This window comes from Melozone crissalis, unplaced genomic scaffold (assembly GCF_028551555.1).
Source record: "Melozone crissalis strain CALT ecotype California unplaced genomic scaffold, PUWL_Pcris_2 ptg000007l_1, whole genome shotgun sequence".
Taxonomy (NCBI): domain Eukaryota; kingdom Metazoa; phylum Chordata; class Aves; order Passeriformes; family Passerellidae; genus Melozone; species Melozone crissalis.
Window position 1 is genome coordinate 18,765,240 of NW_026535785.1, and position 11,809 is coordinate 18,777,048.

Genomic DNA, 11,809 nt, shown 5'->3' on the forward strand with positions numbered 1-11,809 from the left:
CGGGGCTGTGCTGAGCTCCCCCGGGCCGGTTCTGGGCTCGCTGGGGCCGCGGCCGTGGCGGGGCTGGAGCGGAGCCCGCGGATTGCGCACGGCCCCGCCCCGCCCCACAGGAGCCCCTCGGGGCTCGGCCCCGCCCCCGGCGGGCGCTGATTGGCCGCGCGCGGTGCCGATCCCGGGCCGGTTGCATCACCCGGGGCGGGGCCGGCCCTCGCGGTGTCGCAATCGGCGCTGGCCGCACGCGCACGGTACCGAGCGCGGCCCGCCCGGCCCCTCCCGCCGCTCGCGCCGCTCAGGTAAGCGCGGGGGGCGCGTGCGGGGCCGGGGGGCCGTGGCCGCCCCCGCCCGCCTGGCCCCGCTCGGCAGCGCGTGATGCAATCGGCGGGCGGCCCCGGCTCCCTCCCCTCCCCCGGTGAAGTCACGGCTTGGCAGCGCCGGGCACCCCCGCGCCCCGCTCGGACGGGGGAGGAGCGGCGCGGCCTCGGCGGGCGGGCGGCCCGGGGAGGGCGGCGGCGGCGCCATGGGCCCTGCCGGGGAGGGCCGGGCCGGGCCGGTGCCGGTCCCCGCGGTCGGTCCCGGCCCGGGGCGGGGGGAGCGAGGCCGCGCCGGGGCGGCTCCGGGGCTCGCGGCGCGGCGGGAGGGCGGCCGGCCGAGGGGCAGCCGGGGAGCGCGGCCGGGAGCGGCCCGGTACCGCCCGGGGAGCCTCGGGGCGGACATGTCGGGCTCCTGGCGAGTTCCCGTAGCTCCGGTGGCGAGTTCGAACCCGGGTATGGCAGGCAGGGAGCTCCGCGCCGGCCTTGGCGCTGACATCCGGCAGGAAGAGCCCCAGCTCCGTAACGGGGCCGTGCCGAGCCGCTTCGGAAAGTAAAAGCACTTAGCATTGGCAAAACTTCGGAATTAAGGAATTGGTTTATCGTTAGAAGTCCCAGCTGTCGTTTTAATTCCAAAGACAGTGTTCTGATATCTGCCTGCCTCCCAGCTTTTGGGGTTCTGTCACGTTAAAATACATGTTTATGTGTTCTGTTAAGAATGTCAGAGCGTATTTGTCTTTTAAGATGTGTATTAAAAATGGAGATTCTGAAATAAACGTGGAAATGTTGTCAGCTATGACAAGAAATGGGGTTGAGCTGCCTAGTGCCAAAAGCGTTGTGTCCCAGCCTTCAGTAAGTGAGAGTTAGCTCATCTGCACACCTGCGAGTGTGAGCCGGCGCTCACATTGCTCTGCAAATTGTGCCTGGAGTTCCTTAGTGCAGGGTCATTGGAATCCGGACTCGGACCCTGTCAGGAAGGATCGTATCTCTATTCCTGGTGAAGTGTGAGAGAAGAGAGGTCCCCATTGCTGTTCAAATTGGGACCGATTTTGCATTTGACAAGACAGCTTTGTGAATTTGAGCAATAGAGTTATTCTGACTAATGATCAGAATCGCCACAATCACACCTCAAAAAAGGAGCAGAGAGAAGCACTTTGTATTTTTTAAAAAACAAATACTGATTGAATTGGCAAAACAGTTTTGGGGGGTTTTTTAGACTTTTTTTTTTTTTTTTTTTTTTTTTTTTTTTTTTTTTTTGCCAAAGCAAACATTTGGAAGTTTAATGTCTTTATTTTTACTTTTTGTATGTGTAAAAGCAGATGAGGGCCTTCATTGCTTCACTGCTCCCTGAGGAGTAGTGTGGGACACTAAGAAACATCTTTGTGCCTGAGAAGGCACCTCTGGAGTTCCCAGCTATTCTGCTGCAGTGGGTGGCCAGCTGGGTTCCTGGGTGGCCACTTGGTGCCCAGGGAGGGAACCAGGCAGTTCTAACTGGCCACTGGAAGCAGTACCATGTGTTGGGTGGAACCAGCCTAGGGCTGTTGCTGGGCTGAAGCTCATGAGCAGCTTTATGGGAACAAGATGCTGGGAAACGGGGCTGGCTCCCTGAGGAGCTGTCTCCTGCCGTGCTGGGGCTGTCAGCAGGCTCGGGAAGGCAACCTGTGTGCAGGGGCCTGGGGCAGCTGTGGGTGTGTGCACGGGCTCTGGGACCTTTGAGCCCTGTGTGCCTCCCCCAGTGACCATGGCCTTCACCTCACCCTCCTGAGAGTCCCCTCTGTGTGTCCTGGACCTGCTGCTGCCTTTAAATCTCCTTGCAGTCTCCTGGGACAGCCCTCTGACAGCTGGTGATAGGCACCCAGCCTCCAAATACCAGGGGGAAAACAAGTTCCAAGCCTCACCTGGCGCTCTGTGATGCAGTTCAATGCTAGCTTTAGTTTAGTGCTACTTGCTCTGCATATTCTTTGGAGCAGGACAGGAATCCAGGTGTCACCTGTCCCAGTTAAGAGTTCTGATCATCAGGCTAGATAAGAGCATGTCTCACTCAAGAAACAGCAATTTAATAAAAAACAAATCAGTTCCAGTGGGAAGGAACTGAGAGAGGTCTGTTCTAGCAGGCAGGGCTGGAATTCTTGCTTGAGAGGTGTGACACTGGTTATCTTCTCTGCTTATATCCATGTGCTGCTCAACTGAAATACTTCATTAATATTAGGTTTAATGGGACAAATAGTTTTTTCATTGAATCATAGGGAAATTTAATAGAGATAGGAAAGAAGTGTTAAAGCAGTGTTAAATAGTTTGAATAGCATAGAGAGAAGTAGCACATGGAATCTGGTGAAGAAACTTGTTACATGTCAGGTGGGGTTCCTTTGGGGGCAGGAGCCACCCCTTCCTCTAGTAGCTCATGGAGCACAAAAATCAGATTGTGAGGATGGTGTGGGTTACATAGCTGGCCTGTCCAGGTGAACTTTGCAAGCACTGAAATGTGTTGAAGCAGAGGAGACAGCAGAGCATTCTGTTGGATTTGGAAAAGGTGTCAAAAATCTACTTTGGTCAGAGACAACCTAAGAGAACTATGTATATGCTTTGAGGGCTGCAGAAATCCTCTGTTGTAAAATAAAGTGCAGACAAGGCCAGTGTGTGCTGTAAGAGGAGCAGGCACTTACACCTCGAGTAAGAATGTCTGTGCAATTACCCACACAGAGCTGCTACAACCGGCCCTGCCAGTGTGTGCTGGGCACAGACACCTCCTCAGCTGGGTGTTAGTGCAGCTCAGCCTAACTGCTTGTTAGGTCAGCATCTGACACTGAAACATGGCATGCAGAAGCTGCTTTAAGGGTTGCAGTTGGGGAAATGCTAACACAGAGGTGTTGGACACTGTGTATTTAGATTCAGCTCCAAAAGGGTTCATAGTCTCATTCTGCCCTGAAATAGGAAAATGAAAAGATTTCTTGATAAGGAAGGGTGTGGGTACACTCACACATCCTCACAAGTGGGAAGACCTCTTGGTGACAGAGAACGTTAATTTTGAGTAACATTAAAGCCAAATTTAGTGGGCTTTTCCATGAATGTTATTGAACCACACTGTGCAGCTGCATCTCATTGTGGCTCCTTCATCATGGAAGAAAATATGCAGTTGATCTGCACAGTTGAATTTTAACATTTTAATGATAGCCCATCCAAAAGTAAAACAGCAACACAGACTGCTGAGAAAAACAATCAGGAACAGTACACAGCTGATGAACCTGGGAGTTTAGAAGGACCAGTGATACTCAGGAGGTCACTACAGACCTCACACATCCTGTCATTCATCTGCTGTTATGGATGGGAGAGGTGTTCCTGGGCTGGACACTGCCCATCCTGGCAGTCCAGCTCTGTCCATCCTGGCAGTCCGGCTCTGCCCAGTGCTGCTGCAGCTTTTCCCCAGCCCTCTGGAGGATGTGTCACACTGGTTGTGTGATGCTGCATGTCTGTGTGACAATGCTGGGCTGCATTGCAGTAGGATTGTTTAGTGCCACTAAAATGTTTTCAACATGACAATCCGCACTGATTTGACTGATCACTGGGTATTTTTCACTGGAGCCATAGGTAGGTGTTTCAGGAGCTTAGGACCATCCTGTTGTCCTTCCCCTCTTCTCTCCCAGCCATATAGGAAGTGATCCTGTGAGATGAGAAGAGAAGGGGACCCGCTGTTAGCCTTGCCAGGGCCTTGGCCTTGCAGCTGTGGTGGAATCCTCCTTGTGCCACCAGTAGGGCCAGGAGCAGGCTGACCTCAGCAGCGGGAGCACGTCAGTCAGGTGAGGATGTCTTGCTCATCAGGAGGTTTGTGTGCTGGACAGGAGAGGGGACAGTGACCAGTGCACCAACCACGCAGGTGACCTTATTTGTGGATGAGTCAGCTGTGCTTGCTGTCTTTTAATGGGTGACAGTCCTCTGTCGTAGAGTTGTGATCTGCACTGCCATCAGCCTGTGCTCCTGTCTGACCTTGGTTCATACTGTTATAGGCTCAGCACACTGCTTGTGGTAGACTGTCACCCAGACACAGCCTTTGCAATTCCATAGATTTATTTTTCCACTCAGTACCAGTAGGCCTTATGACAGCCATCAGTTTGAACATCATCTTCAAAACAAATGCTGTAAGGTGGTTGAGAAAAGGTGGACAGGCTGAGCACCCTTGCTCCAGAGACCAGAGATCAGGCAGGAATTTGTCTGCGGATACACCCAGAGATGTGGTCCGAAGGGGACAAGGATCAAATACCCCTGTTGGTCAAGAGTCAGGCTGTTAATAGGTTTAAGCCACAGAAGGAAAACTCCAGTCTGAAGACTAAGAAAATTGTATAACTGGAGGAAAAGTTAGACAGTGGAACATGTTGCCAAGACAGAGGTTGTGAAACTGGAGATATTTGAGGCTAGGCTAGACACCCATCCATCAGGGATGGCTTTGGAATAACTGAGTGAAGCCAGTGAACAATTCAAACAGCTTGACTAGATGACCCAGTAATAGTCCCATCCAATTCAAATATGTTGGAGACTTCAGAAATGTAGCTGGCAGCTTGTCCACCTCCAGCACAGTTACGGTGTGTTATGCCAGATGTACCATCAGTGCTTTATGCTAAAGCCAGTGATGTATAAGATTGTAGCTGAAGCCAGCATCTTTAAAAGCTTTTTTTTTTCTCCTACTAGGTTCACCTTGCTCTTAATCCATGTGAAGATCCATTGGAAACACCTTCTAGCAACCCAAGGGTTTTCAGTCTCCTGATAAATTCGGCAGTGTCCAAGAACAGCCTGCCCAAATGAGCAAGACACCCCAACAGAACCCCGGCACAGATGCGAGCGGAGTAAGTGTGATCCACACTCAAGCACACTCCAGTGGTCTGCAGCAGGTTCCCCAGCTGGTGCCAGTCAGTCCTGGGGGTGGAGGCAAAGCTGTGCCCCCGAGCAAGCAGGGAAAGAAAAGTTCCTTTGTGGACAGAAACAGCGATGAGTATCGGCAGCGCAGAGAGAGGAACAACATGGCGGTGAAAAAGAGCCGCTTAAAAAGCAAGCAGAAAGCACAGGACACACTGCAAAGGGTCAACCAGCTCAAAGAAGAAAATGAACGTTTAGAGGCAAAAATTAAACTCCTGACCAAGGAGCTGAGCGTACTGAAAGACTTGTTCCTTGAGCATGCCCACAATTTTGCAGATAACGTGCAGCCTGTTGGCACTGAGAGCACCACAACAAACCCAGAAAACAGTGGACAGTAGAAACCTGTGACTTTGTCAAACTCTTGAGCTGCAGCTTGTCTGCAGTGCCCGTGCAGTAACCCAGCAAAAACTGTACCTTTTGCCATTGTTTTGTGGAGATTTTCTTCTTTTAGACTTAACACTGAAGATTTGTAACAATTAAACCAGAAACTGGTTAACTGTTTGTTTTAAATATTTTTCTCCTCAAAGATTTAATCAGATCTAAACTCCTAGCTAACTAGGAATGTAATATTTAGGAGATAACATTTTCACAGGATTATTCACTTACCATTTTAGACTTTGCATAATGGGAGGAATCCAGCGGGATGGCTCACTGTAGTACCAGAAACTTGTGATTGAATAGAACATCTTTTAAATATCTGTTAGAGTGTTTTAGCCCTTTGATTTCTCCATTACATATTACAAACTGCAAAGGCTGTGGAGAATTTTTGCTTTTTACTTTAAATCTGTAGAATTTAAGTCCTATGAAGCACCACATAGGTCCCTCCTGCCCAGTTATAGTTAATGGGGAGGTTGTAGTAATAGTGAGCTGGGATGCTTACCAATGTTCACCAGAAAAATAACAATATGCTCTGATGATATGTACAGGCACTTGGCCTCCAAATGGCATGTGAAGCATCATGTACAAGAGGCAAAGCAGCACACTGACAATAAAAGCCTTTTATTGAAGCTTGTATTTCATATTGCTCACATAGTGACTGGGGCCTTATGAGAACAAGAGCTTTTTTCCAGAAAATTTCAAAGTGCTACCAAAAACCTGTGCCCTGCAAAATGGCATTCCTGCTGGGAAGGAGGTATTGGGGAGAACAAAAAGTGCAGCTTGGCTTAGCAGTGGAAGGGGCAGGACAGCAGGTGTTGAACTGGGATGCATGGATCACTGCTGGCTGACATTACAGGAATTTACAGTGATTTTAAAAATAAATGGCCCTAGTAACTGATTCAGTGAGATTTCTACAGCCATCATAGATCTGTGTGAAGGAGTATCTGTAGCCTTGTTTTATTTCCATAGAAGTTTTTCTGTAGCAACTTTTTTATTGCTACTGCTTAGTCTTTGCCATGATCCATACTGCAGTGCTATGTGCTATACTGAGGATTTAAACAAAGTAAAGCAGGAACTTTGATGTAACTTTAATTTATTTTAATTTTTAAATATTTCATTGATGGTATGTTTATTTTACATTTAACCTGTGTGTCTGTCTTGTAGATTACTACACTGTCTTAATTTCCCTCTTACACTACCTTTGTCCATAGATTATTTTGGAGGATGCTTGTTTGCTCTGTATCTGCACTTAGGAAAAAACTTGGATGTTATCTCTATGAAGATACTGTTAGAGAATGAAACCTTGATAAGTTCTTTTTTGAATTTAAACTTTTAATACATGTGGAAAACTTTGATGGATTGTTTTGGATTATGTTAGACTTTTTACAGATATGTTTTTTCATTCTAACTGCACCTGAAGTTGGTAGGGTTGAAATACCAGGAGCTAATAAAAATGTTTTGCTTGTAGTGGCCTCATTTTTCCCATCCCTTTTCTATCTCCCTCCAGTGCAGTTGCCCAAGTGACACAGCTGTCTTGGAGAAATAAGTGCAATAGTGTCTGTTCCCCTCTTTCACTCAGGTTTCTGCTCCATGGAAGCCATCAGAAACTCACTACAGTTTTGTCTAAATATCTGATTTAACAAAAAAGGCAAAAAAAAAAAAATTAAGGCTGAAAATTTTTAGATGGAGGGTGGGGAGAGAAGCAGAACACCAAAAATTCCAAGGGAAAAGATGACCTGAAGGATCTCCTTTGTTACTGCACGTCCCTGGTGGAAAGGCCAGGGCTGATCTCTGCCCTGGATCTCTGACCTGCACTGGGGCTGTCTGTCCCCATTGTCCTGAAGTTGGTTTGCCAGGCTGCTGTGGGTCCCTCCTCTACAGTCTGAAGAGGGGCTGCACATCCTGGCTCTTTGTGATTTTGGTGGAAATGATTTCTTGGATCTCTCCTGAGTGAGGGTGATCCTCTTTCCGAAGCTCTCGTGGGTGACTTCTCCACCTGTTGCTCCCAATAGCTCTGATCCCATTTCCTTCTTGTTTAAAACCAAACCACTGAGTTATAAAAGTAATTTGTTTGGAAAATGAAATTTCTGGTTCATCAGTGCATTGGTTTTTTTTTTTTACTGATGCTGTGGTTTAAGCCCAACTGGAAAATAAACCCCACGCAGCCACTCCTGTCCCCCAAGTGATGGCCAAAGTGCTTGGAGCCTGACAGGGACAGGGTGACCAGAACACAGGGCCAGGAGTGACCAGAACACAGGGACAGGGCCAGGGCCAGGAGTGACAGGAACGGTGGTGCGGCCTCCACACGGCACCTTGGCCTTGTCTCCGCTGGGCACACACGGGGACAGCCACCCTGGCCTTGGGGACAGCCCTGGCACAGGGCCTTGGGGACAGTGGGACAGCCACCCTGCCCTTGGGGACAGCAGGACAAGGAACTCTGGCCTTGGGGACAGCAGGACAGCAATCCCTGGCCCTGGGGACAGGACAGTGATCCCTGGCCTTGGGGACAGTGGGACAAGGATCCCTGGCCTTGGCTGACACTGGAACAAGGATCCCTGGCCTCGACTGGCACTGGGACAATGATCCTTGTCCTTGGCTGGCAGCAGGACAAGGCCCAGAGCAGCAATGGCTCTGTGCAGCACCTCGCTGGTGGTTGGAACAAATCCATGTTTAAACGTGCCCCAGTGAGAGGCTCCAGGAGAGGGCTCAGGCCTATTCCAAGCCCCCCCTGCCAAAGCAGCTCCAGGGAGCAAGGGCTGTTTCCCCCAGGGTGAAGCAGGCCAGGCTGTGTGGCAGCACAGTACCTCCATCTCACCCTCTGCTGCAGGGCACAGAAAATTTCACTGTGGACCTATAAAAGTTAAGATTTTCCTTTTGACTCATGATTCTTAACTCCAGTCTGTGGCAGAATCCAGTGCCTGTCAGTACATGAGGAGTTACAGCACATTTCACCAGGAAAGCTGATTCCCATTTTCTCAGTGTCCCCCAAGGGAAGGGTCTGCTCCAGCCCCCAGAGCACTCCTTGAACAATTTACATGTATCATTTCAGAAGTGCTCAGACGTTTCTAAACACACAAATTTGCTCGGCATAAGACACATTCTGTTACTTCGGTGCCAACTCTATTCAAGTCTGTTTGTGCCAAGGGGAAAAGGCATTTGGGAAAACATGACAGAATATAAAATATCTTGATGTAGTCAAAAAGAAAAATTGCCATAACCTGTACTTTCACCCCATTAATACACTTAAAAGTATTAAACACCACTTTTTAAAGTATTAAATACCACTTTGCCTTTTAAAAAAAGGTTTATTCCCTCTCTCCTCCCCAATTTAGGAAAAAAGGTCTAATTCACTTTTTGCTTAAGTGGATAAAAATGATCATAATTACAGAACAATCTTCTGGAATGAAGGATGAAATTGATATTCACTAAGTTCTTGGGCCTGATGATGAAGGGCAGTGGGGGAAAATGAAAATGGTGCCGCAACCCGAGCAGAGCCCGAGCAGGGCCCGAGCAGAACTCGAGCAGATCCCGAGCAGAACCCGAGCAGAGCCGAGCAGAGCCCGAGCAGATCCCGAGCAGAACCCGAGCAGAGCCGAGCAGAGCCCGAGCAGATCCCGAGCAGAACCCGAGCAGGACCCGAGCAGGACCCGAGCAGGGCCCGAGCAGAGCCGAGCAGAGCCCGAGCAGAGCCGAGCAGAGCCCGAGCAGATCCCGAGCAGAACCCGAGCAGATCCTGAGCAGAACCCGAGCAGAGCCGAGCAGGGCCCGAGCAGAACCCGAGCAGAACCCGAGCAGGGCCCGAGCAGGACCCGAGCAGAACCCGAGCAGAGCCCGAGCAGATCCCGAGCAGAACCCGAGCAGAACCCGAGCAGATCCCGAGCAGAACCCGAGCAGAACCCGAGCAGAACCCGAGCAGATCCCGAGCAGAACCCGAGCAGAGCCCGAGCAGAACCCGAGCAGAGCCGAGCAGGGCCCGAGCAGAACCCGAGCAGAACCCGAGCAGGGCCCGAGCAGGACCCGAGCAGAACCCGAGCAGAACCCGAGCAGAACCCGAGCAGGACCCGAGCAGATCCCGAGCAGATCCCGAGCAGAACCGAGCAGACCCGAGCAGATCCCGAGCAGAACCCGAGCAGAGCCCGAGCAGAACCCGAGCAGGGCCCGAGCAGAACCCGAGCAGAACCCGAGCAGGGCCTGAGCAGAACCCGAGCAGAGCCGAGCAGAGCCCGAGCAGAGCCCCAGCATCCCCGGTGGAGCAGGGCGGGCGCTGCCCGGAGGCTCCGAGCGGCCGCGCCCAGGGCAGAACCGGCTCTGCCTCCTCCCTGCCCGACCTGTTCTGCGGCCCGGCCCCGCTCCTGCTCCTGCCAGCGCCCAGCACAGCCGGGGGAGGCCTCAGAACTGCTCCGGGGTGATGGCTCGGCTGAAACAGCTCCAAAGCTTTCCTCCTTTCCTAATCTGTGAATTAGGAATCTGTGAAGCAGCAGCAGGGTTCAGTGCCCACAGCAGCGAGCCATCATCATAATCATCATCATCATCATCATCATCATCATCATCATCATCCCCTGGCACGTTCAGAGCTTGCCAGGGTATCGGGATCTCTCACTGCTCAGAGTGACCCCAAGAAAAGTTGGAAAGTCTCTTTTCCCAGCCCAGCACTTGAAGAAGCAGTCAGGGCTCTTCATTTCTCAGTCTCAAGGTTGTTCATTGTTCCTTATCTATAAAATTCTTTCTCCTGCCCTGCCCAGGTCCATCCAGCAGGACAGTTCCAGGCACTCTGCCTGTCCCCAGGGCAGTGTTATGGCTTTATACTAAAAACTACGTGTACAATGTTTACAATTACTTTCCCATACCTATCACCTGTGTTAGACAGTGAGCTTCTACTCTAAACCAATCTGTAAGTGCCACCATCACAGCAGAAGATGGAGGCCAAAAAGAAGAAGGAGAAAGGCTGGACACGCCCAGATCCCTCCATCTTGCCCCCTGAACCCCCATTCCAGAAACTCCAAAATTGACTTTTCCACCCCGTGATAACTTCACTATTATTCCACCTAAACTGTTGTGGCTTGCTGATCTTCATCTAAGGTTGGTAATTTGCTCCATGGGTCACAATCAAACCCACAGGAGTTCTGGGCTCTGTGCCAGGGTCTCTGAGCCCCCTGGCAGGGTCCTGGCCATCCTGGACAGACAGAGGGATGCTCTGGGTTCCCACACCACAGCAAACCTCTTGGCTGTGGAGGGATGGGGCTGGGGCCCGAGCACTGTTTTGCACTGAAAACCCTGAGTTTTGGGGCGGATGAGTTCAGAGCAATGCCAGTAGAGTCTCTGTGTTCCCATATCTGCAAGGCTACCAAGCAAAGCCTGATGTCCTTGTGCAGGTAAGAGAATTCAGAAGGGGAACATTCCGGTCACCACAGCAGGAACAACAATGCAGCAGCACATACAAGCTCCTCATCTCACAACCTCCCTGCCTGAAAAAAAGTTTCCCTTCACAGTCAAGAAGTCAAGTGCAGCAATTCCTGCACTTGCCTCTTACAAACCAATGTCAAGAAACCTCTAAAATATGTAAATAGGCTTATTTATTAATTGAGTGACATGAATGAAGTCCTCTGGATTGTTTCACAACGTTTCTTTGGTCTCTCACATGAAGTTTCCTCCATAGCAATGATCACCAGGCTGTTGGGAATAAAGGGCAGTTCTTGTCACACAGACCAACCTGCGCAGCAAAAGGAGCTCCCCTGGAGCAATGTGTATGAGGATTCTTGAGGAAATGATTGCAGGCCTAAATCCAGTGCTGGGGGGGGGCAGGCAGCAAGGCAGGGGCAGTGGTTCCTGACACCAGCCAAGCCCCCAGGTGAGACAGGAGCTCACAGTCCATCCCATCAGCCCTGGGTCAGTGCCTGTGTGAGCCACAGAGCTGAGCTGCCCACACCCAGGTGCTGAGGTACCAGACCCAGCAAGGCCCTGATGCTCTGCTGTGGCTTCAGCTCCTCCTGGCACAGCAGAGGGATGTTCTGAAGAGGCTTTGCAGTCAAACTGCAACAGAATCTGAATAGTGAACAGGAGTTTTGATGCGTATGTAGAGTGAGAAAGATTATTTTTATGTAGTTACCAGCACCTAGTGCTATTTTATGATGTAAGAAATGTATTTATTATCCTGCAAGCTGATGAATACCTACAGTAAAGAAAAGCTTCTCTTGGTAATTTAAATCTTGCATGAGTGG

The 11,809-nt window shown here is 50.6% G+C and overlaps 1 protein-coding gene across 2 annotated transcripts; it reads left to right on the forward strand.

The window, feature by feature from the left end:
- The first annotated feature begins 205 nt into the window (after window positions 1-205).
- Window positions 206-7,058, forward strand: CEBPG (CCAAT enhancer binding protein gamma). 2 transcript variants are annotated; one of them, XM_054296352.1, is made up of 2 exons: window positions 206-293; window positions 4,989-7,058. In XM_054296352.1, exon 2 carries the CDS (start codon window positions 5,099-5,101, stop codon window positions 5,549-5,551), a length of 453 nt encoding a protein of 150 aa, XP_054152327.1. In that variant the 5' UTR covers window positions 206-293; window positions 4,989-5,098; the 3' UTR covers window positions 5,552-7,058. The 2 variants fall into 2 exon arrangements, with proteins under 2 accessions (XP_054152327.1, XP_054152328.1); XM_054296353.1 differs by lacking the exon at window positions 206-293 and adding an exon at window positions 3,833-4,102.
- The last annotated feature ends 4,751 nt before the right edge of the window (window positions 7,059-11,809 follow it).

Excerpts from the sequence above, each read along its gene's own strand:
- CEBPG (XM_054296352.1), top strand. The coding sequence starts at position 5,099 with ATGAGCAAGACACCCCAACAGAACCCCGGCACAGATGCGAGCGGAGTA.